At 51.2% G+C, this 25624-nt stretch overlaps 1 protein-coding gene across 2 annotated transcripts; it reads right to left on the minus strand.

Annotated features, from left to right (window-relative positions):
- Positions 1–24729, minus strand: CACNA1F (calcium voltage-gated channel subunit alpha1 F). Of its 2 annotated transcripts, none has more exons than XM_042973930.1 (48): positions 24634–24729; positions 22690–22942; positions 21982–22087; positions 21619–21758; positions 21231–21373; positions 20995–21147; positions 20157–20353; positions 19956–20059; positions 19095–19252; positions 18703–18795; positions 18496–18589; positions 18301–18327; positions 18002–18162; positions 16648–16873; positions 15552–15759; positions 15338–15458; positions 15140–15221; positions 14183–14228; positions 13947–13998; positions 13370–13532; positions 13054–13183; positions 12526–12585; positions 12271–12377; positions 12092–12179; positions 11535–11642; positions 11395–11447; positions 10269–10415; positions 9250–9451; positions 8998–9156; positions 8076–8186; positions 7743–7826; positions 6909–6929; positions 6574–6702; positions 6179–6244; positions 5828–5919; positions 4985–5144; positions 4630–4757; positions 4254–4350; positions 3964–4066; positions 3599–3700; positions 3302–3432; positions 2921–3055; positions 2458–2627; positions 1575–1678; positions 1324–1455; positions 1105–1217; positions 512–709; positions 1–231 (listed from the first exon to the last, which is right to left on the minus strand). In XM_042973930.1, the coding sequence occupies exons 1-48, from the start codon at positions 24656–24658 to the stop codon at positions 1–3; spliced, it is 5913 nt and encodes a 1970-aa protein (XP_042829864.1). In that variant the 5' UTR covers positions 24659–24729. The 2 variants fall into 2 exon arrangements, with proteins under 2 accessions (XP_042829864.1, XP_042829863.1); XM_042973929.1 differs by having other exon boundaries at positions 19062–19252.
- Positions 24730–25624: the final 895 nt, after the last annotated feature.

The raw sequence follows: 25624 nt of genomic DNA on the forward strand, positions 1-25624 counted from the left end.
TCAGAGGGCATGGACACAGGCCATTTCATCTCCCAGGTCCTCCTCATCTAAGCGAGAGAGGATGGATTCCTCATCACTATAGAGTGAGCTGGTCCCCTGTGCCAGCAGATCACTGGCAGCACTGTCCATCTCGTCCAGTGTCAGGCGACACGCATCTGCAATCTCCTGCTTGGCCAAGGCCACAAAGCGTGGGTCTTGGGCAAAGAGGCCCAGGCCCTCAGAGATGAGCACCTGGGGGGCACAGATGGGATCAGAGTTGACAGAGAGCACAACATGGAGCCAAAGCAGTGTGTACAGAGGGGTCAGTGTAGATAGATGATGCATGCATGAAGGTGTACAGGGTAGTCACTGGGGACGGTCACACACACATCATGCTGAGCAGTCACAGAGCAAGGGGATAGACAGTTACATGCATAACACAGAGACTGAGGGCCCCTATTCCCTCCTTCCCAAGCTCCCACTTCCTCCCCTTCTCCCCCATCCCTCTTGCCCACAGCCCTGCTGGACTCACAGCCTCCACCAGGCTGTCGGCACTGCCCCTCTTGCCATGGCTGGAGTCTGAGTGGGTTCCAGGCACATGCAGACAGGTGAAGGTGCGCAGTGGACCACTGGATTTGCCGAGGTACCCCTCCCCCGCTGCACCCTCCTCCACCAATAACAGCGGGGCATATAGGAGCCGACCCCGCTGAGGAGGGGTTGCCCAGGAACCCTGGACCAGAATAAACATCAGGGGGATAATTATAGATGGGTGACGTGTGAAAGTTTAGGACTCAGCCCTGTGCCTGCATCTTACCACCCCCACCCCTGCAAATACAGCTGGAGTCAAACTGAATGCATATAAATCAGACTTGAGTTTATTTAAGAGCATAGAAGACCTGGATTTCAATATGAGCTTTGCCACTTACTAGCTGTGTGATCTGGGGTAAACTTCTCTGAGCCTCAGTTTCCTCATCTGTAAACTGGGACTAACCTCTGTCACAGGTACAGTGAGGGTTTTGTGAATTCATACATGCCCCATTCCTCAGAAGATGTAGTGTGTTTGATAAATTCAGCCTAGGGTGACTCTACCCTTCCAGACCTTAGCACCCTATTCCCCCATCTCACCTGCACCCTGCTGGGGCCCGAATTGCGCCCACGATGATAGGTGCCTGGGATGGGTAAATCTTCACAACTGCCCTGGCGCCGCAGACACTGGATAGTGAAGGAAGGCTTCCGACCTGGGGGTAGGGGGAGGCAGAGGGGGTGAAGAAGAATTTCAATGCCACCCCAGCCCTCTGCCCTGCTGGCCCTTGTGGGGCCCCCAGCACCCATGCCCGCTCTCACCTGCAGGTGTGGGGGGCAGCAGACGGCGGCGTGGTGCATTGTGGCCATCCACATATCTCTGGGGTCTGTGAGGCGGCAAAAGGATGGGGCGCAGGGGAGTCCCTGCCTGCTCATCTAGGTAGGAGAGCCTGTGCGGGAAAGAGGGCTGGGGGTGAGCTCAGGCTTGGGAATGGGCAATGGGGTTCCATTAGTTCTGCCCTCCTGCACATGGCTAATGGGCTCATCCTACATGTCATGGCCAGAGTCCTTGGCGGGGACTTCCTCTTCCTCATCCTGATTCTCTTGCTCTTTGGTTCCCTTGGGCTGAGGACTTTCTTCTTCTGGAATGGTGAAAATGAACCCCCCAGAGCTTCTCCTGGGGAAAGTGAAGCAAGTTAGACAGACCAGATCCACCACCCCCCCGGCCCCCAGTATGTGGCCCTGCACTGCTGGTTCCTTCTTGTTCTGTGCCCCATCCCTACAGTAGGATTTTAGGTTTTTTTTTAATTGGGAAAACTCACATAACAGAAAATTAACCTGTCATCATTTTAAAATGAACATGGGCTTTCTTTTAATACATGTTTCTCATGGGAAGGATGCAACATTTAAAAAAAAATCAAAGTTGGCCTGTTGAAGAGACACCTTCAACACAAGAACTGGGGGTGTGTTGGGAGAGGTGAGGAGGAGGCTGTCAAAGTGACAGCTAGGTGTGACTTCATTTCATTCTTTCATTATCCCTGTGAGATAAGTGCTATTATTATCCCCCTTTTACAGGTGACAAAACTGAGGACCATGGAAGTTCCACATTATGTGCTTCTTTTGTTTGTTTGTTCGTTTGTTTTTTTTAAGTAAGCTTTATGCCCAGTGTGAAGTCCAATGTGGGGCTTGAACTCATGACCCTGAGATCAAGACCCTAGGTGAGATCAAGAGTCAGATGCTGAACCACCCAGGCGCCCCTATGTGTTCTTTGTATTAAACCTTTGCATTGTCTTTCTCATATGAATCTCTTCTTATCCTCTATTCCCATCTGAGCCCTTGAGTCCCTTCCACCCTTCCCAAATTTCCACTCAAAGGCCCTCTTGCCCCTGAATTATCTCCATGTATTGGCTAGTTCCTGCCTTCCCTTACAATATCCCACCAGACCCTTGACCATACCTGTGGCCATGGGATCCAGCCTGGGGCACACTGGACTGTCTGGAATTGGGAGTCTCCCCATCATCATCACTGGGCCCAAGGGAGAGTGAATCTGGAAGTCTGTCCCCGACAGGCAGAGATACAGAAATCACAGAACTCCGGCGAGATGGGGGCTGGGAGCCCGTTGGGGCCTGTGGAAGTCATAGGATTGAATGTTGCCATTCATGTTATCATATCTAAGTCACTTGGTCAGTGACACAAGTCACTTGGAGTTTATCTCCAATGACCTTACTAGGGCTGAATCTGGGTCTCACCCTCCAACAGTGGATGGTAGGTATCAAATAATACCTGTTTGCCTGTTTCGGGGGGAGTACTTCTCTGGGGGCCTCCCTCCCTTCCCCCAGAGGCAGTGTCAAAGTTACCTAAGGAATTGAGGAACTATTTCTACAATCAAATTCCCAGGGGAGTGAAAACTTGTCCTCACTGTGTATGTTTCTGGATCCTTCTTATCTTCCTCTTCCTCTCCCTCCTGCCCCTCTTCCTCCTCCTCTTCATCTGTGTCACAGGTGAGGGCCTGCCGGATCTCAGGACCCAAGTTCTGTAGGCTCCTTAGACCAGCCTGTGGGGGTGAAAAAATGGGGAAGGAAGGCAGCCCAGGGTCTAAATTTCCCTGTTCATGAGCCTGCTTCCTGTGCAGGAGTGTGGGGTGGGGGAAGGGGTCCCTCAGCCGCCACTGACCCTCTGTGAGACCTGGAGCCTCCATTTCCTCATCTGTGACATTGGTTCCGCGAGATCAAGAGGGCAGTCAGCCTCAGCCACAGTCCTCCACATACTCCCACCCACGCACCCAGGCCCCTCTAAAGACCTGAAGAGCAGAGGACGTGCTTGAGGGGGCCTCACTCCCTAGTAGCCCCTTCTCCTTCCTCCGCCTGAATTTGCGGAAATAGTCCTGGATCAGAAATGTGGCGTAGAATTTGCCTACGGTGACCTCTTCCTCTGGGGGCAAGGGAGAAAAGTCAAGGTCACACAGGGGTCTCCTGTTACCCCCCTACCCAGAGCATAGGCTCCCCTTCGCCCCCCTCCATCCAGTGCTAGTTTTGTGATGGTGAGCAATCCTTTGACATTTGGGCGGGCTCAAGGAATTGGGGTGGAGCTAGCTCACCGTCAGCAGGGGGGATGACTTCATCTAGCAGCTTCTGCTTCATCCGCTTCCAGATCTTTTTGATGACAATCCGCAGCTCCTGATTGGCTTGTTCCAGGTTCCCTGCATCGGGAGAGGATGTGGGGCCTGAGCCAATAGGAAGAGCCTTTCACAGCCACTCCCTCCCTGTTGGAAGGGGCTTCACCAGCTTCTACCGCAGTCACACACCGCCCCCATTGAACTGGTGGGAAAACAGGCCTGGAGAAGCCAAAGTCACTCATTTCGAGGTTCAGAGACAGGAGCCAGGCCCATCACTCAATGAGTGATCCCTGCACCCTCCCCAGGGACTCTCCTGCTCTTGTCCTTTCTCCATCCCTCCCATGCACCTTCTGTCTTGATCTTCAAGGATGTCCGAACCAGGGCAAAGAGTGTGGCATTGAATGTCACTGTCCCATCTGAGTTGAGGGGCATGTTCATCGCCACAAGTCTCTACACACACCAGGGACATAGAACTCACTTTGAGCAAATGCCAGGGATGAAGGTACTGGATGCCCAGGGGCAGAAACCTTTAAGGATAAAGCAAAACACACCCTCCCCACCCAAGGCACACCCCTGCCCACCCTTGCCATGTGATGGACAGCCCTCTCAGAGGTGGGGGGTGGGTGGGTGCACAGACCTTGCAGGCCACTCGGTGTGGGCACAGCTTCCCAAATCCCAAGGGGGGCTGGATCCGTCTTAGCAGGGCAACCACGTCCAGGTGCTTGATGCGGCCCCTGGGGCAGGTGGGGTGGGTAGGAGGCACCGCTGGATTGGAGATAACCCCTCCAGCCCTTTCTGAAGACTCCACCAGCTTATAAATACCTCCCCTACCAACACCCCAGAGCCAACCCTATCTATGGTAGTTGAGGAAGACAGAGAACAGAGGCAGTGGAAACTTGGGGCATCTATTGACTAGGTAATGGGAGGTTCAGGTCAGAGGTTCTGTGTGTGGGGGAATGGGTGGGGCAGTGCACTGTCCCCTGCAATCCCAGTTATGTGGATACATGTCATACTTGGCTCCAGGGTCATATTCAGACCAGATCCTCTTGAATTCATCGAGGTGATGTGGGCCCAGGATGGACCAATCTCTGGTTAGATAATCAAAGTTGTCCATGATGACAGCCACAAAGAGATTTATGATCTGTGGGCCAGTGAATAGTGGGGGTTAGGTGAAGGGCAGAGTAGGGTGTGGGGGGTTGGTGGGATGCTGAGGTAAACTTATGGTTACTGGGTCACGAGTTCCTGGGTTGATGTTGTCAGACCAGCCCTTTCACCTACTCTGAAGATCTGGGCTCCCCACCTCCTCCCCAGACCCCTCAGGGACAGCCCCCATGGCATTGGTGGTGGTTGTGGGGAAACAGTCCTCACCAGGAAGGCACAGAGCATGAAGAAACTGATAAAATAGGCGATGGCAAAATTGCTGCCACAGGTAAACTCCTCACCAGGGCTGATGTCAGACTCAGGGTCACACCGACTCCCAGGAAGGCTGGCAAGCATTATCTCCTGCCATGCCTCACCGGTGGCACACCTGGGGGGTCACACAAGGGGCCATCCTTGAGGGGAGGCTATGAAGTCATGGCAAGTGGCATTGTGGGGGCTGGAGGGGTGAGGAGATGATCCACTTCTTGCCAGGGGCTGTATCTGGCACAGATAGCATTTCAGTATTTTATTTTATTTTTTTAAGTTTTTAAAAAAATTTTATTTTTGAGAGAAAGAGCAAGAGAGATGAAAGAAAGAGAGCGAGTGCATGAAGCAGGGGATGGGCAGAGAGAGAGAGAGGAAGAGAACGAATCCCAAGCAGGCTCTGCATTGTTAGCACGGAGCCCAATGTGCGGCTCAAACCCACGAACCATGAGATCATGACCTGAGCTGATGTCAGACACTTAACCGACTGAGACACCCAAGGGCCCCAGCATTTAGATATTTTAGAAGCTGGTGTGGCCAAGATGATGACAGTCATGTTCGTGTTTTACTGATGGGGCACTGAGGCCTAAGAAGAGGATACATCTTACAGCCAGGAAAAGGATGGCTGAGGCTAGATTATTATACAAAATTCTTCAAATCACAGCCAGAAAAGACCTCAGGCAAAATGTAGCCCCATGCTGCCCTGTTATTTCTACACCTCAGGCAGTCCAGGGCCCAGACAAGGGTATGTGAGCACCCAAGGGCATGCTGGGGACCAAGGTGGCAGCGGAGGGGGGTAGATGTCACCTGAACAAAAGTAGCACAGCCTGTGGAAAGGTCTGAAAATTGTTGTTTCGGTTGATCTGTGTGCCGTCTTGAAGAGCCACTTTACCAAACATCTGTGGGCACACAGGGCATGTGTCAGAGGGGCGAACCCATGCCCCTACAAGTTGTCACTCATTTCACAACTTCTAATACTCAAAGGATCCTCACAACTCTGATGTGCAGGCACTGCACATTCCATTTCACAGGTGTGTGGACTGACTCAGCATCAACCAGCTTGTATTTCAACCCACCACCCTCATTGTGGATGAATTCTTACCCAACACCCCTCAGCAGAAGTGTGCCTGAGGGATGCTCCCTAGGGTCCCCACTTGCCTGCATCCCAATGACTGCATAAATAAAGAATATCATCGCGATGAGAAGAGCCACATAGGGCAAGGCCTATAGGGGTGGAGAGGAGGATAGATATTCAGGTCCAGGCAGAGAACTATAAGCCCCAGAATACACTGCTTCCTCAAGTCTCGGCTTGATGAGAGATGTGGCCCATCCCCAAAGTTCCCATGACTACCAGTGTCTCCCAAATGTGGACACAGTACTAAATACAATAGAATAAGGTTAGTGAGGCCAAGGTATGTTGGGAATTGGGAGCCTAGAAAAGAGAGAAAACCGGAAATGGTAAATTGCAGATGGATATGGCACACTGGGAGATGCAGTTCAGGTTGAGAGGTATGAGATGTGGGCGAGGGGTGGTCAAAGGGACAGGAGCTTACCTGGAAGGACTTGATGAATGTCCAGAGCAATGTGCGGATTCCTTCACCTTTACTGAGAAGCTTCACTAGCCGCATGACTCGGAAGAGGCGAAAGAAGGTGATGGAAATGCGAGAACTGTCTTCAGAGCTCTGAGGTTGAGGGTGTGGTTGGTATGATCAGTCTACAGTTTCCCCAGTCACCTCCCTATCTCATTCTTTGGCCCTCCCAGCCCCCAAATCCCTCAGAACTCAGGCCCCAGGGTAGTCAGAGAACATTTCTAAGGACTCTTAAGAAGCAAGGAAGGGCAGGTGGGTGTGGAAAGAAGCATAGAGTCCCTGTTGTGAGGTGGGGGTACCTCGCCAAGGTGGCCACCATTCTGAAGGGAGATACGGCCAAGACAGAGGTGATAGAGGATATGATGAGATCACAGGCCCAAATGAACAAAGGAGAAATGATGTAGCAGATATAGGGGATAATGGATGGTAGAGTCATTATTCAAGGGATTATGGAGAAGGTTATGTGGCAGTGGATCAAGATGGTTGTGGGAAAAGTTGGCAGTGAGGGTGGAAGGGAAAGAAGAAGGGACAGGAAATGATGGAAGAGAGACAATGGAGCCAATGGAGGAAATGATGGAGCCAGTGGTTTCATGAGATGATGGAGTTGAGAGAACCGATGGAGGACCCAATGGAGAAGACAGCGATGAAGATATGGAACCAGCAGCATTGTCAATTGAGGTGATAGAACCATGGAGGAGATGATGGAGCCAATGGTACAGTCATTGGTGATGACAGAGCCGTGAAAGACCCAGTGTCGGAGACAATGGAGTCAGTGGTGGAAATGGAGCCAATGAAGTAGTCAGAAGAGATGGCAGGAGTTGGTGGAGATGATGGAGCCGATGGAGGGGAATGTAGAGGCAATGGAGGAAATAATAGAAATAAAAAGAGAGTCATTTTAGGAGATGACAGAGCCAGAGGATAGGTTGCAAATGGAATAAGGGAGTTGGTGGAGGGGGACTTTGGCTAAACCTGGTAGGGACTCAGGAGATATAGAGCTAGAATGAAGAGCACTGAGTCTTCAGGAGTAGGATGGAGGTGAGTGAGGCGCCTACTCATGTGAAAGAAAGACCTGGGGTTGAGGCGAGGGAAGGTTGGTAGGGGAAAGGTGGGTTAGTGGAGAGGCCAGTCCTTACATTGACTTCAGTGACGGCAATGTCCACTACGCTGCCCACCACAATAAGAGCATCAAATGTGTTCCAGGCATCAGCAAAATAATGCTGTAGGCAGGAAAAAAGTAGATCCCTGTCTTCTCAGAGCTAGCATAGGGGACCAATAGTGGTAGGGGACACTGGGGAGGCAGGGCCCAGCTTGGACCACATGATAGGCCTGCATATGGACCCCTCTCACACCATGGTCTCAAGAGTCCTTGGTTCCTGTTCCCCGCCCCCTCCCCCGAGAGCTCTGCAATGAGCTCCACCCTAAGGAATTCACCCACTGCCGGAGAGTCTAAGGCTCGCAGGAGGCACCTTGGGTTTGAAGGCAATGATTTTGAGCACCATCTCAACAGTGAAAAGGCCAGTGAAGACCATGTTGAGGATGTCCATGGCGTAGTTAAAGGGAGCAGTCTGTTCATAGTGCTGGAGGAGAAAGTCAGGTGTGAGGACAGAGCCTGAGGCAGAGACCTCCCCACCCACAACAAAATATTTTCTGGCTTGGACTGAGGTGAGTCTGGAGATGAGATAGCATGATGGGTTGGCCAAATCCCTCACACTGTCTGTTTCTCAATAAGGATATTGGAAAGCCCAGCTCTTGATCTCCTGACTTTCCTTGCATCTACTTCTGACTAAGAAAGAAACAGAAGTCTGCTGCTAAGTAGTTTCCATGAAAACTATTTTTGCTTTCCAATAAAAGGCTCAAATGAGGAGAGCCCCGGGTACAACCTTCCCTCATTTTTCCTGCCTTGAATGCGGTTTTGATGTCTAGAGCTGTGGCAGTTATCTTGCGATAATGAAGCAGCAATCATGAGAATGAAAGCCAACTTGCTAAGAATGGTGGAGGAGAAAGAGCCTGGATACCTGATGAACCATAATCAAACAGCCCACCTCTACACTTCTTGTTATGTGAGGTAGCTATCATATATTGTTGACTCCACTATGCACATCTTTTCACATTTAGAATCTCTGACACTGGGGTACATTTCACAATCAATGGCAACTTACAATGGCCATCTGCCATTTCCCCTATATTCTTACATCTCTTAAGTCAGGATGCAACTGACAATTATTGGCCTTAGATGTGAAGAAATGTGGCAAATATTTTTATAGCTTAATCTCTGTCAGCTGGGGGTTTTGCACTTGCAGCCTAAAGCATTCCTAATGTTTCCCAGGGGGCTGTGTGGACAGAATAGGGTCCGGTGTCTGGCAGGAGTCAGGGTGGGGGAGATCAGACCTGCATGGCTAGAGCAACGGTGTTGAGCAGGATGAGCAGGAACATGAGATACTCGAAGGCAGCAGAGTTCACAGCTGCCCACACGCGATACTGATGTGGGTTCTTGGGGATGTAGCGGCGGAGTGGCTGGGCCTTGAGGGCGTACTCCACACACTGGCGCTGCATATGGGTGCAGGGCATGAGTGAGCTTGGTATCTCAAGGCAAGGAGGTGGGGAGGGGTTGGTGGCCATAGGTCAGGGGTCAGAGGTCACCTGGTTCTTGTCCAGCTCACAGTTTTGGTACTCTTGCTCGCCCTGGGCACGGAAAGTAATGATGACAAAGCCCACAAAGATGTTCATCATGAAGAATGCAATGATGATGATGTAGACAATGAAGAACACTGAGATCTCCACGTGGTAATTATAGATAGGGCCCTTGTCCTCTGCGTTTGCATCGATGGCCTTGTATAGTAGACTGGGGAGCCAATGGCGGTAGATGAGGAGATATCCCAGCCCCCTCCCAGACATGCCCCCAGATACCTCATAACAAACACTCCAGAATCTCCTGCTTGGCATCCCAAAGACCCCCAAATCCCCTGACTTAACCACCTTAGACCTCCACACATACCCCAAGAGACCCCCACCTGACCTCAAAGACCCCCAATTCCCTGTCTCAGCCCTCCAGATACCTAGAGATCCCCATACAACCCTCTAGAGAATCCCTACCCTGGTCTTCCAAGACCCCCAAATCCCTTAAGTTCCCACATATCCCTAAATATCCTTCTCCAGCCACCAGGAAATCCCCATGAAGCTCCCCAGAACTCCTCCACAAGCCCCCAAAGATCTCTAAATCCTGTCCCATAAACTTGAATTCCTTGCTCCATTGCCCCCAAAGATCTTCAACTAGTACCCCTAAAGACTTGTACATCTCTCTGGAAACCCCTGAATCTCCAGCTCCATCTCCTCTGAGACCTCCCCCAGTGTCCCCTCCAGACCTCTACCTAGTCCTCCCCAAAATCCCACACCCAGTCCTCTCTAGACTTCCACCTAGCTCCTCAGAGACCTATACCCAATTCCTGGAGACACTCCTTACCCAGTTCCCAAAGCATCCCCAGCCAACTTCTGGAGGACCCCCAGCCAGTTCTTTGATATGCCCACCAGTCCCCCCAAAACCCTATCCAGTCTCAAGAGACCTTTATCACATCCCAAGGTACCTTCCCACCCATCCCAAGAAGACCCTAGCATAGACTCCTGCCCTGTTCCCTGCCCATTCTTGGGGCCCTGCTCCTCACGCAGGCCAGCCTTCGAAGGTGGAGACAGTGAACAAGGCCATCATGGCTGAAAGGACATTGTCAAAGTTGAAATCGCTGTTGACCCAGAGCCGCTCCCGGACGAGAGGCCGCGATACATCTCCATCAGGGTAGACCAGGAAGGAGCCCCTGTGGATGTTGCAGACAGGCTGGGTGGGTGAGGAAAGGTGGGGATCTGGGGAAAGGGGACTGAGGTGTAGGGCATGGAAGTAACAGGGCAGAGTGGTAGAGCTGGATATCCTGTCCCCCATTTACTGGCTGGGTGACCTTGGGTATTTAACCTCTCTGTGCTTCAGTTTTCCCTATCTATGAATTAAGGATAATACAACACATTTCCTGACTTGTTACAAGGATTAATTAAGTCACTCAATGAGAATAGTGTCTGGCATTAGTTGGTACCATATATATTAGCTATCATCACCATTATAATCATCACCACCCCCAAGAAAAAGTAACACTAATAATCAACATTTATCAGCACTAAGTATATGCCAGGCACTGTGCTTGGCTTTACATGTAATAACTTTATATTGTAGTACACTCTCCATGTAGTAACTCACTTACTCCTCACCACCACCTTGTGAGATCTGCACTCTTTTTATCCCCATTTTTCAGTTAATTAAAATGGGATTCAGCAAGGCTGAGAAATGTACCCATGTCTCATGAGATGAATTTGAACCAGGAATGCCTGACTTCAAAGCCCATGCTTTTAACCACTACCCTCTACAGTAATCTGAAGATGGAAGCCTGGGATTTGGTGGCAGTGATGGTGGGTGGGGGAGTAATTTGGAGATTTCTGGGGAGTCTGGAGTAGAATGTAGGTAACTCTGGAGAATATGGAGAGGGGTTTGGGAGAGGTATTGGGGGGTTTCTTAGGGGTTGGTGAGATATGAGGGCCTCTTCACCTCTTGGGAAAGTTCTGGGGGTATATCTTGGGGCCTTGGGGAATTCAAGGGGTTTGGGGGGGCCTTGATAAAACTTGAGGGAGTCTCTGCAGTTCTTAGGAGGAAGCTCTAAGGATTCCAGGGGCCTTGGTGAGATATAGGGGCCTCTTTGGCTTTTAGTAGAGGTCAAGAGCTCCACAAAGGGCAAGGTTTTGAGCACTCACTTGCATTCTTGGGGGGTGTGTTTGGCCTCATCAGTGCAACTGTAGAATTTCCCCTGTATGGAAGATATTTGTCAGGCAGGTTCACCCTTTACTCCCCACCTTGACCCATGCCTGGACCTCCTTCCAGTGTTTCCTCCCACCTTGAAGAGCTGCACGCCAATGCAGGCAAACATGAATTGCAGGAGTGTGGTCACAATCATGATATTCCCGATGGTCCGGATAGCCACGAACACACACTGCACCACGTGCTGCAGGCACCCACAAATATGACTAACAAACACTGCGGGCCACAGCAGCCGGGGGTAGGGATTCTGGGTGTAGATGGGGCTCAGGGACTTGGGCCGGGGACATCTGGTCATGGATCAGGGATGTGTGGTCAGGGACATATGGTCAAGGGGCAGTGCTACGGGCCAGGGACATGTGGGCACCAACCAGGAATAAGTGTTTACCAGGAATGGATATGTGGTCACATTTCAGGAACTTGTATCAGAGAAATGTGGCCACTGGTAAGGGATTTATAGTCACTTGTAAGGGACATGGGTGAGGCCACATGATCAGTGGTCAGGGATGTGTGGTTACAGATTGGGTCCAGGCTGTGCGGTCATGCACCAGTGCAAACGGTCAGTCTGATTAGAGATCTTGGCCCTAGCAGTGGGACAGGGCATGGGTCCTGTGGATTTGGGTGGGGCTGGGTTACCTTGAGTCCCTTGGCCCTGTTGATGGCTCGGAGAGGCCTCAGTACTCGGAGGACTCTCAGAATCTTCACCACTGAGATGGCACTGGAGCTGGGGAGGGGTCAGTCCTCAGTCCCTGGCCCAGGCTTAGCTTCCATTCTGGGAGGACTGGAGTGGGCAGGGGGTAGGGAGAGTCACTCACTGGATACCAAAGGAGATGAGGGACACGCTGACCACCAGCAGATCCAACAGGTTGAACCAGCTACGGCAGAAAGAGCCTCGGTGCAGGAAGGCCCCAAACACTGTCATCTGTGGAAAGGTAGAGGGACATCAGGCTAGACTCCAGGTGTGGGGATAGAGAGGGGAGGAGGGTGTAGAAACAGGAGAGGTGGGCTGCAGGGGTGGGTGCAGAGTGGATTGGGGCAACTGGGGGTACAACTGGGGGCTTGTTAGTTACCTTTAGTAAAATCTCCACAGTGAAAATGGAGGTGAAAGCATAATCAAAGTACCCTAGAATCTGGCAGGCAAGAGAGAGGCAAAGCCACTGAATCATAACTGGGGGGAATCCTAAGTGTGTGTGTGTGTGTCTGTGTGCACCTCTCTGTAAGTTTTCCTGTCCCTCCCACACCCTCTCCTTCCTCTCTCATCATCATCAAGGACTTCGCTATAAGGCAAAAGTCTTGGCCACCAGAAAGACTGGGGTTCAGATTTGGGCAGATTTGGGCTCCTCTACCTCTGCTCATCTATATTGGTGCCATTGGCCTGCTCAACCTCTCTGAGCCCAAGCTTCCTCCTCAGCCAAATACTGATCTCCCTGGTGTTTCCCCAAGTGTGCACAGTAAGGGCTGGCACCTGAAGCAGCTGCCATTATCACTCTTCTCTTTCTGCCCAACTAGGATCTTCTCCGTGTCTCCAGCCTGGCCCCAGCTTGTGCCCAGCAGGACCCCCCAGGAGTGTCCTCCCCAGCCCCCAGCCAAAGGCTCACGTGGTTGCGGAAGGAGTGGGCTCGGATGGGGTCCTCAGCGGCCAGGGATACGCTGCTGAGGATGATGAACACCAGGATAAGATTGGTGAAGATATGATGGTGGATGAGGGTGTGGCAGGCCTTCCTCAGCCTGGGGAGTAGGGAATGGGTTTTGGTCAGAGCCCAGGACCACAGAGTTGGTTGGGAGAGCCCAAGGGACACAGTTCAGGCTCTGTTGAATCAGGCCATGCACCCTGCCAGAGCCCTGGCTGCTTCCTGGCCCTCCACCTGCCCTATCCCCTCCTGCCTTGGCCCCCTACCCACTCCCAGCACTCACGGGTTCGTTTGGCTGAGACAGAAGAAGGCACTGCCCTCAGGGATGGGTACCACCTTCTCCTTGGGTACAACTTCTTGCAGGAGTTCCACACGCCCTGCACCTTCTTCCTCCTCTTCCTCCTCTTCCTCCTCCTCCTCCTCCTCCTCCTCTTCTTCCTCCATGCCTGGCACCAGAAGATCAAAATACAGACAATTAATTGAGAAAATGTATGTAAAGCACCTACAACAGTGCTTGTCATGTGGCAAACTCACTGTTGTGTCTCCAGCACTTAGAACAGTGCCTGGGGCACAGTAGAAGCTGAAGAAATGTGTGTTGAATGAACATCACTATCCTCACAGTCAAATACACACTACTTTATAATAAAGGCTCTGAGAAGTTCTGCGGTAAAACAAAATGTCTGTTTCTCTTCTTTAATCTCAACATCCCAAATGGTGTTGGCCAAACCCCAAGCCCATTATTTTCAAGATGATTTCAGAAAAGGCTTCTGCTCAGAGAGAGGAGTCTCAGGGGTCAAGAGCTCTGCCTGGGTGCTGTCTCTAAGGTCCCACACTTCCTCCACCTGCCCCTGCCCACTTGCCTGCTCCTTCATTCTTTCTGCCCTCCTCTTCCTCATTCTCCCCACCAGGCGCCTGGGGACAGAAATATGGGGGTCACTGATGGTGGGGGAGGCACTATAGGATGGACCCAAGGGAGGCATGGAAGGAACACAATAATGGAGGAATGCACAGGCAGAAGATGGGGGTTAAAGATATACACATATACAGGTATTGATGGTAATGGGAGGTATAGACAATGCCCAGGCTTCTAACTCACCAATACTCCATTTTCCTGTGGGGGATTCCCCTCACCACTCTTCTCCCTGTGTGAGGAAAGGGGGAGTGATTGCTAAGGTTTACAGTAGATAGGCAAAGCTTAGGGGGAGTCAATGTAGTCAGAACAGACCTTTCTGAGGTCCCATAGAACCTCCCTGGTTCCGCCCTCATCCTCACAGTCTGTCCTTTTCACAGCAGCCAAAGGGGTCCTGTTAAATCTTAAGTCTGGCACATTCTTCGTCTGATCACACCTCTCCCATGGATCCCACTCACTTAGAGCAAAAACTGAAGTCCTTGCCATGCCCAGAATGCTCCTAGTATGGCCTTCCTATTCTCCCATTTGAGCTCACCTCCTACCACTCTCCTCCTTGCTCACCCCACTCCAGACTCACTGATTTCCTTGGTGGTTTTTGTGAATGTGCTGAATGTGCACCTCAGGACCTTTGCACTTCCTTTCCTTTTGCCTTGAGCACTCTTTCCCCAGATATTTTCATGGCTCACTCCCTCACTTCACTTGGGTCTCTGTTCAGCGGTCACCTCCACATAGAGGCCTTCCTTGACTACTTAACCAAAATAGCAATCTTCATTTCTCTCTATTCTTTTATTCCATTTTCTTTGCTTCATTACATATTATTAATATATATTTAATTAACTTACGTTATATATTCATTTGTTTGTGTTTTGCTTGCCTTCCCTAACTTCATGAACATGTTAGCTTCATGAAGGTGAAGACTTTGTCTACCTTGACCCCTCTTGTCTCCACAGTGTCTAGAATATGGCCTGGCACAAAGTAGGTGCTCAATGAATGCATGTTGAATGAATGGGGACTGGTAGATTGGATCTGGGGATATGGATTGCCAGGGTGGCTGAGGCATCTCTGATGGTGTGGGATGTATGTGTGGGGACCCAGTCAGGGATCCCAGGGAGAGACTGTCTTGATGGCAGAGCCAGACATCACCTGCCCTTGTCTTTGGCAGTTCCTGTGTCTCCACTGGCCAGGTTATCCACAGCAATGGCGAGAAACACGTTCAAAAGGATATCTGGGGTGAGTTCAGGCTACAACGGATGAAGAAGCAGCCTGCCTGTGGGCCATCAACAACCTCCTATCTTACCCCATGTTCTACCAACACCCAGCCCCCCAAAGCTCCAAGGATACAGTTGCCGCAGATGAAGAGGATGATGAAGTAGACGCAGACCAGCATTCCTGGGAAAAAGGGGCCACCATAGGCCATGATACCATCGTACATGACCACGTTCCAATCCTCACCTGTCAGGATCTGAGGGTGGGAGTTCACTGTGAATCTCTTTGGACCCCCCACCGTATGGTCCCCCCCTCCAGACCCACCTATTCCATGCTTTCCAGGCCCCACCTGAAAGACAGTGAGGAGGGCCTGGGGGAAGGTATCGAAGGTGCTTCGCTTGGTGTGGGTCTGATCAAAGTTGAACTTGCCCCCAAACAGCTGCATGCCAAGCAGGGAGAAGATTATGATAAAGAGGAAGAGAAGAAGCAGCAACGATGCGATGGATTTCATTGAATTGAGCAGGGATGCCACCAAATTGCTCAGAGATGCCCAGTGCCTAGAATAGAGATGGAGGTAGGGTGGACATGTCCAGTGGTGAGTCAGGAGCAAGGGCAGGATGCCAGCTTGGGATGCACTGGGGGTGGGCTGGGTTAAAATGAACTTTGGAGTTGGGTTGAGGTGAAAATAAGAAGTGAGGGGAAGATTGAGTTTGGGGTTAGGGTTGGTGTTAAGGGTGTAATGACAGATGAAGTTAGGATGTAGGTTATATGGAAATTGATGAAGTTAGAATTGGGACTGGGGCTGGGATTGGGGTTAGGAACTATAGCTGGGGTTGGGGTTGGGGTTAGGGGTTAAGAGAGTATTTGGTGTTTTAGATGGCTGAGTTGGGGATAAAGTTGTGTTTGAGAGTTGGATAGAGGAGGGGATAGGGATGAGATAGAGTCTGGGGCTGGAGTTGCAGCTGGAGATAGGTTGCTGGTTAGGAGTTAGGGACATGGAGGTTGTGGTTAGTGATGGGGCTGGGGCTGCAAGTTAGGGATGAGATTGGAGATGAGGCTGGCTTTGGGATTGGGTGTTGGAGCTGTAAATGAGTTTGGTATAATGAGTGGCTGGGGGTTGGAGTTAGAGATGGTGTAAGGTTAGGGATGAGTATGGAGTTGAGTTCAGAGATGGTGCTGGGAATAATGTTTTAGCTGGAGCTGAGGTTGAGGAAGGGGATGGAAATGGAGTAGACACCCTCCCCAATGGACTTTAATGTCCATGAGGCAGGAACTTGTGTCTGCTCTGATTCCTGGGGTTTCCCAGGACCTGGAAGGGTGTCTGGCCCACAGTATGCCCTCAATGGATATTTGCTAAATGAACGGTGATGCAGATAGTCACTGGAACTGGGGAGGCAGCTGTTGGGGCTGTGCTTGGGGCCCCAGTCCTCCCCTGCCACACACACCTAGTGACCTTAAAGATCCTGAGGAGGCGCACACATCGGAGCACTGAGATGCCCAGGGGCTGCATGGCGCCCACCTCCACCAGGGTGGTCTCCAGGATGCCCCCGCAGACCACAAAGCAGTCAAAGCGGTTGAAGAAAGAAGAAACATAAGCAGAGGGGCCAAGACCGTACAACTTGAGAAGCATCTCCACCGTGAACAGACAGAGCAAAACTTTGTTGGCATACTCTGTAGGGAGAAGGACAGGGGTGACCGAACTGGCCAATTTCCTTGGAGATGTGCAGGGAGGTAGGGGCCACAGGGCGATCTGAGGTAGCTGGTATCAGGCAAGACACAGGTTGGTGGTAGCTCTAGGGTTAGGAATTGGGGTGAATTTATAGGTCAGAGTGGGTGAGGTTTTGAGGGGCTTGGAACTGGGGTGAGGGACAGAATTGGGGTGGGGGCCTTGGTGAGCCTCCATGAGTTCAGGAAAACTCCAACTCAAAGGTAGCATTGGAGTCTGGGGTTTAGTTGGGACTGAGGCTGGTTTGAGGCTTGCAGTGAGAAGTGTGTTCAGTATTCAGGTTGGGGTTGAGGTGAAAACAAGTAATAGTAAGAGCTAACACTTAATAGCACTCTATGTGGGTCCAGCAATGTTCTAAGCACCTTTCACTTCAACTCACTTAATCCCCCCCAACCACCCCATGAAGCAGATAAAATTACTGTCCCCATTTTAAAAAATGTTTTATTTATTTATTTTTGAGACAGAGAGATGGAGAGCGAGCAGGGGAGGGGCAGAGAGAGAGGGAGACAGAATCCCAAGCAGGCTCCGCGCTGTCAGCGCAGAGCCCTACGTGGGGCTCGAAATCATGAACCCTGAGATCATGACCTGGGCCGAAGTCAGATTCTTAACCCACTGAGCCACCCAGGTGCCCCATATTGTCCACATTTTGTAGATGGGGAAACAGAGAGATGGAGGGGTTAACCCATCCAGACAGTGTGGAGTTAAGATTCTGGACTCTGGAGCCATCTGCCTGACTCACTTACTAGCTGAGTCCTGGGATTAATCAGTGAACTCTTCACTACCTCATTGCTCAGTACTTTGTGCCTTAGCACTTAATTCACACAATGTTTTGGTGAAGAGAAATTGACTTAATACATGTAAAGTGCTGAGAATGGAGCTTGATGCACACAAGTGCTACATAAGTGTAAGCTACAACGTGGGGTGGGACAGGCTAAGGTTTCTGCATTTATTAGGGCAGGAATGCAATGTCTGGGGGTCTGAGGAACCCTAGAGATCCTGGACTTGGGTTTCTAGGGTGGAGGGAATTGGGGACTGGGGAAGAGGGCTGGCAGTCTGCGAGGGGAGATACGCACCCTGGATCTGCGTGAGCCATATGGGCTGCCCGTGGTGCTCTGAGGCGATGGTCAGTGTGTTGAGGAAGACGAGCAGCAGCACGGCCCAGTAACAGGCATTGGACTTCACCGCCCGCCGGCAGCGCACCCGAAGGCCCCGATTGGCTCTGCGGAGGCGGCGGCTGAGGGGAAATGCGAGCCCACTGATGAAATCACCTACCTAAACCAAGCCTGGGGGTGCTCAGTTGGGTAGCCCGGTGGTCATGGGGGACTCGGAGGTGGGGCTTACAAAGTCATGGGGTCCAAGGATCCCAACTCACCAGACCTTGGTTTTCATGATCTTGTTTCTGGAAAAGAGGATGGGAGGTGGGCGTCATAAAGGACTAAGGGGCAGTCAGTGGCTGGGGTTGCAGGTGGGGGGCTGGGATCAAGGTTCGAGGGTAAAGTAAGGACTGGGGTCAGGGTCTGGACTGGGTTCTGGGCTGGGTCAGGGGTTAAGGGCTGCGGGCCCTCACAGGCAGCGTGTACAACCGGCCAGAGCCCCCTCCTCCTCTTCCTCATCGCCTGGGGTCTCTGTCATCGAACCAGTGTCACTGGCTGGGAGGCTGGCTGTGGTCAGGGTGGGAATAGAGGTCAGTCCGTGAAGACCCAAAGGCTCCACACTTGGCTTTCTTCTCTGTCTACCCATCCTGTCCCCCTCCCCAACCTGGATGGACCCTCACCATGGCTACTGGTGGAGTGTGTGGAGCGGGTGGAGTGACTGAACCAGCGCAGACGTCCACGTCTCCTAGTGGTTAGCTCTGCCAGTTGTGGCCCTGCGGGGTGAGGAGTACATTTGGGGAGCATGGCTTGAGGCTGGGTTAGGGCCAGGCGTGCATGTATGGCAGGGGGGCTGTTATTTGGAATCTTTGTTCTGGGTATAGTCTGGGAAGGGTATTGGGGTCTGCGTCTGGGTCTGTATTCTAGGTCAGAACTAGGGGCTGGGCCTGGAGTCGTTGCCGGTTTGGGCTGGGTCTCAGGAGGGTAGCCCACATCTGAGGCATGCGTGGGGCAGGGAATGGGCCAGAATGGGATTGCCTACGGTGGCCAGCCCTGCCCTCTTCAGCCATAGAACCAAAGTTGCCATCAGCTGAGGACTCTTCGATGTCCAGCTCCTCTGCCTGCATGATCCAGTCCAGGTAGCCCCGGAGGTCCTCCTCCAACTGCTGCTTCTCCCGAAGCTTCTGGAAGTCCCCTCGTGCTTTTGCCTTCTCCCTTTCCTTGGAGAACTCTCTGAGGGAGGAAGATAGAGGGCTGCGAGGGGGGACCACCCTGGCTCCCATACCTTTATCATTCCAGCCTCACCGGCCTCCTTGCTGTTCTTTGAATAGGTCAAGCACATTGTAGCTTTGCAGAAGCAAAGGCTGTTCCCTTTGCTTGGAACACTTTCCTCAGACATCCACATGGCCCATTATCTCATCTGTGTCACATTTCTACTCAGATAACACCTTCTCAAGGAGGTCTGTCCTGATTGTCCCTATTTATAATTGCAAGATTTGCCCATTTCTATTTTTATCAATCCTTTCTTTCCATAGCACAGATTCCATACGAAACACTACATATGTGAGTTGCCTGGCTGACTCAGTTGGTAGAGCACACGACTCTCAGGGTTGTCAGTTCAAGCCCCACGTTGGGCGTGGAGTCTACTTAAAATAAAAAACAAAAATAAAAATAAACCACTATGGGTGTGCACGCATGGGTGTATACACAATCTACTGTGTATGTTGCTATTCTCTCCACCACAGTGTAATATCCAAGAAGACAGGGATTTTTGTCTTTTATTCCATTCCTAAAATGGTGCTTGCACACAGATGTTCAATGTTGACTCACTGAATGAAGGGGTATTTCAGATGGGTTCTGAAAGAGTGCCTAGGAGTGTGCTAGGAACAAAAAAAATGGGAAAGGGACTATTGGCGAAGTTGTCTAAGCTTCTCACCCACTCAGGACACCAAGCACAAGGTTGAGGACGAAGAAGGACCCAAAGATGACGAGACTCACGAAATATAACCAGGGCAGCTCATACCCCATGGCATCCTGCATCTGGGGAGAGAGAGGGCATGCATCTCTCAGGATATGCAGACACTCTCGGAGGAAAGGCAGGTACAGTCTCGCGCTGTGCGCCCGCCATCCACCTCACCCAGTAGAGCACATCTGTCCAGCCTTCCATGGTGACGCACTGGAAGACCGTCAGCATGGCGAAGAAGAAGTTGTCGAAATTGGTGATGCCTCCGTTGGGCCCTGCCCAGCGCCCGCGGCACTCGGTCTGGTTCAGTGTGCATGCACGCCCCGAGCCAGAAGACGCACAGGGCGACGGGTCCTCCTCCGCTTCCACGTCTGTGGGGAGATCAGTTCCGATTCTGAAGCACGTCTCCCACCCCCCCCCCCCCCCCCCCGCCCAGTCATGGCTACCCTGTAGCCCCGCCCACCTGGGAAGTTCAGTATGGGGTTCGAGATTTTTCTAAATCAAGGGCAAGGTTAAGTTCCTAACTCTGCTAGGTCAGGATTCTGAACCACTGGAAAGTTGTGAGTCCCAGCTACAGGTATCCGGGTAGTGGAACTGTAAAATTTAGGTTGGAATCTTGTAAATAACAGTGAGACTTGAGCCTGGGGGAGGAGTCCTGTGAATTGGGAAGGGTCTCTTGAAAATGGAGTGGGGGCAAGGCTCGGGCTGAGGTCTGGATGAAGGGCCTGAGTATATGGGGTCAGTCCTGGAGGATGGTGTCGAGTGCAGGGTAGGGCCTTGGCCTGTGAGTAGAGACTTGTGATAGAGGGAGGAGCTATTAGCAAAGGGGCGGTTGTAGTCTGGGATTGAGGGCAGAGTCTTGAGTAAAGGGATAGGGCTTGCTTATCTGGAGGTGGAGCCTAAGGTTGGGGGTGGAGTCTCGTGGATTTGAGTGGGTTTCAAGGAGAAGTGGGTGGGGCCTAGTAGCCAGTGGAGGGGAGTGTCCTGTACGGGGAGGGGTGGAATGGCTGACCAGATCCCAGGAAGTAACATGTCTTGTGCATTCGTCCAAGGAACAGCTCGAGTCCGATGATGGCATAAATGATGATGACGAACAGCACGAGCAGTGCGATGTGCAGTAGTGGCACCAGCGCCTTCATGATGGAATTAAGCACGATGTGCAGGCCTGTGGGGACCGAGGGGCGGGGTCAGCTTAACCCTCTCCTGCTCCCCTCCCCCACCCCCAACCCCCGGGGGCATGACACTCACTTGGGACCCCAGACACCAGCCTCAGTGGCCGCAGCACCCGAAAAGCCCTCAACGCCTTCACATCGAAGCCCCCCGGCTTCCCCCCGGTATGTGGGGTGTCTCTCGGCCGACCAGGGCCCTGCTCCAGTAGCACGCTAAACAGCCTGGTGGGGTAGCACGGAATTAGGAGGCAGAGGTCCGGCCTTGGGCCCTCCCTCCACCCCTCCCTTCTCGGAAAAGCACGAGTCCCTGTAACTGGAAATGCAAACAAGTTTAAAACATGTTAATATTCTTGATTCTGGCTGCCAGATGGAGGCAGTCGGAAGCAGACTTTCCCCTGAGTCCTGAATTCAGCGGGCCTGGGGTAGGAAGTTGAACTAAGGTGGGGATGTTCCTCGCAGACGCGTACCCGACCACAACGATGATGAAGTCGAGTAGGTTCCAGCCATTGCGGATGTAGGCGCTGGGATGGAGCACCAGCCCATAGGCCACGATCTTGAGCACAGTTTCCACAGTGAAAATCACCAGGAATACGTACTCCACTTGCTCCTGAGGGCGGAGCCGGGGGTGAGGTGGGAGAGCAGGGAGTTATTTGGGGGTGGGGCTTGAGGGGGGCCGGGGAAGGGAAGCTGAGTCGGGGACCTAGGGTGGGGCTGGATGGGGGCGGGCCATCTGGGTCAGAGAGGAGCGGGTGTGGGGAGGATTGAAAGGTTGTGGTGTGGTTCTACTGGGGCTGTATCTGGCTGGAGGTGGCGGGGGTGGTGAGCCTCACCAGGTTGTGGTTGGCAGTATTGGAGTCATCCTCTGGGAAGGGGATGTAGACCCCCAGGGCTACACAGTTGGCAAAGATGGTCAGCAGGATGAGGATGTCGAAGGGCCTCAGGTGGATAGTCAAGGACCCAGGCAGATAGGCCTCAGAATATCCCCACATTCCCTTGGGGCCCTCCCCACCCAATGTTGGCGCTTGACCCAAGGTAACCAGCCCTGACATTCCCAACCCCTGCCCTGACCAAGGCTTTGACTTTGAACCCCCTGGAAACCTTAGACATCCCCAACTCTTGCTGTGATTTAGTCTTTCACTCTTGACACTCCCCCTCCCCGCAGTGACCTTCACCTTTCTCAACTCACCTTCTAATCCAATTCTTGGCTCTTTTTTTTTTTTTGAGAGAGAAAGAGAGAGGGAGAGAGAGAGACAAAGTGCAAGCAGGGAAGGGAAAGAGAGAGAGGAGGACAGAGGATCTGAAGCGGTTCTGCACTGATAGCACAGAGCCCATGTGGGGCTCGAACTCACGAACTGTGAGATCATGATCTGAGCCAAACTTGGATGCTTAACTGCCTGAGCCACCCAAGCACCCCCAATTCTTGACTCTTGATCCCTAGTGACCTCAGCCCTCCTCCATTCCAGCCCTGGCCTAATCCTTGATTCTTGGTACCCTGGTGACCCTCACCCCTGAGCGCTGCCCCTGGTTTCCAAGGATGCTTCCACTCCACAATGCTGATGCAGGACCGCCGCAGGGGGTTGGCCAGAGTGAGGCAGAAGAGCGCTCGGGGTGACCGCTGGGCACTGGCCACTGCCACTGTCTTGTGCTTACTGTGCTGAGTCCTTCGCTTAGGGGTCCCCAGGCCTGATGCCCCGCTGATTTCTTCACCCCCTGATGCTGGAGGCCCAGGGCACAGCCCCCATTCAGGACCAGGGCCTGTCCCATTGGCTGGACTGGGCTCTGGGATGGTGTCTGTGTGGAGAAACCAAGTCAAGGAGGGACTGGTTATTAGGGCAATCATGGCTACCTCCTTCCTGATCCCATCCCAGTGTGTGGGGGAAGAAGAGCTTGTAAAATTAGGGAAAGTTGGGGGGTGCCTGAGTTAAAAATTGAGGGGTGAGAATTGGTGTTGGAATTGATTGGGGGTTGAGAGAGTTTATGGAGAACGGAGGGTGACGTTACATTTCCAAGTAAAGTAGTATTTGCTGTTAGACTTGGTAGGGAGTTTAAATTGGCTTGGGGTAGGATTGAGTTTATAGCTGGAGGCAAATTTAGGGTTAAATTCAAGTGGTGGATTTCTGGGTTGGGTTTAAATACCGGTGGGAGTGGAGTGTGTTTAAGATAGGATTTAGAGTTAGGACTGGGTGTTTGAATGAGTTGGGATTAGAATTAAGATCAAGATTAGGGTTAAAGTTAAGTTTGAATGGGATTTGAATTTGGCATTGGGGTTTTCAGCTAAGGCCATTCCCAATTCCCATGGCCTTGTTTCAGCCTCTGTGAGGCAGTAAGTTGGCTTGGTTAAGATCCCACGCTTTGGAGAAAACAAGCTGTCTGAGTTTAAATCCTAACTCTGCCACTTGGTAGCTGTGTGTAGTCTTGGGAAAAGTTGCACAACCTTTCTGAGCCTCAATTTCCTTATCTGTGTAATGGACTGATAAGAGTACCTACGTTTTAGAGTTGTTGTAAGGATTAATGAGTTTAGCATTCAGAATAATGTCTGGCACCAACTATTATTCCTATTTTGTAGGTAAGGAAATTGATGCAAAAAGAGATTAAGTGATTTGGTGAAGTGGCTGAATTGGGATTCAAATCTATGCAATTTCTTTTTTTTTTTTTTAATTTTTAAATGTTTTTATTTATTTTTGAGAGAGACAGAGAGAGACAGAGAATGAACAGGGGAGGAGCAGAGAGAGAGGGAGACAGAATCTGAAGCAGGCTCCAGGCTCTGAGCTGTCAGCACAGAGCCGGACGCGGGACTCGAACTCACAAGCCATGGCATCATGACCTAAGCAGAAGTCGGATGCTTACCCGACTAAGCCACCCAGGCACCCCAAACCTATGCAATTTCTGACTCTAAGCCTTCATGACTTACTACCACCAAGAGTGTTAATTCTCTCTCCTCTCTCTCTCTCTCTCTCTCTCTTAGTCCTTAAAAATGGATCTGCACTCTTTTTGGAAAGTCAGAGACCTACTCATTAACAGTATTGATATCCAGATATTGGGGCTGAGGTTAGGTGAATTTAGAGCTCATAGTAAGGGCTGTATCTATGTTGGTGTTTAGACTCTAACAGGAGTTTGCCCTTTGGTTGGTAAGGTTTGTGTTGGGATTAAGCTTGGGGCTGGCTTTGGAATTGGACTCGGGGTGGGCACTAAAATAGAGGTTGGGGCCAGGATTAGGGTCGGGATTCAGCTGGGAACTAAAGCTGTGGATGGGGCTGGGAGGCCATAGGTGCAGGGTCTAGGTCAGGCTGAGAGTCAGGGTTCAGGTGGTGGTAAGGCTGTTTGTTGCTGGATGGGATGGAAACAGGGTGATGTGGTTCTGATCCCCTGGTGGCTCTCCGGGAGTGGGGTCCTGTTGGGCAGGAGATGGGTCAGAGGGACAGAGGGTAGAGCAGAGCCCAGGCTTGCTCCAAGGGTCTATAGGGGTGGAAGGCTGCTCTCACCTTTCCCGCTTTCAGATGCCGACATCCTCCTTTCGAGGTTGAAGAGCCATCTGCACACAGCCTCCCTCTCTTCCCCCAGCTTTAGAGAGATTAAGGTCACAGGGCGGGGCCATAGCAGGGTTGGATGGGAGGGTGAGTAGGGGCAAAGAGGATATTTATGGGCCAGGGCTTGGCAACAGAAATGGCACTGATTTTTAAAAAATATTTTTGTAAACTACATACCAGCACCAGTCAGAAATTAAAATAAGAAAAAGGATATCACTTCCCAACAGTATCTGAACTTTGAAGTACATAGAGATAGACCTAACACAATATACGTATGGGCACGATCTCCATGGGAAAAAATGATCAAATATTATCAAGTGATTAAAGGGGACCTAACCAAATGGAGAGATATGTTAAATTTACTAATAGAAATAGTCAATGTTGTGAACATTTCAATTCTTCCCAAAATGATCTAGAGATTCAGTGTAGTCCGGAACGAAATCCTAAAAGATTTTTCCATGGAATTTGACTAATTGATTCTAAAATGTATATCGATACACAAAGGACCTAGAAAAGCCAAAATCCTTTGAAAAAGTACAAGATGGGAGGACATTCCAGATCACTGTTTACTGTTATAAAGCTACAGTAATTAAGAACAGAACAGAGTTCAGAAACTGAGCCCCACATATATGTCCACATGATTTATGACAAATGTGGCTCACATTTGGCTCACACCCTGACAAATGTGACAAATGTGACTCACACCCTGCTCAGTGGAGACAGGGTGGTCTTTTTAATGAATGGGGATTTCATGAATGTTTACTGTGCAATTATTCTTTGGAGTGTACACATATGTAAACAAATTGAAAAAAAGCATTACAGAATGCATGAATACTAGTGATTACAATGTATGTAATGCTTTGCTACTGTATTATGTGTCAGGTACACGGTAACAATGCTTTACATGAATTAATTGTTTTAATCCTAGGAAGCAGGTATAGTGATA

This window comes from Panthera tigris, chromosome X, assembly GCF_018350195.1.
Source record: "Panthera tigris isolate Pti1 chromosome X, P.tigris_Pti1_mat1.1, whole genome shotgun sequence".
Classification (NCBI taxonomy): domain Eukaryota; kingdom Metazoa; phylum Chordata; class Mammalia; order Carnivora; family Felidae; genus Panthera; species Panthera tigris.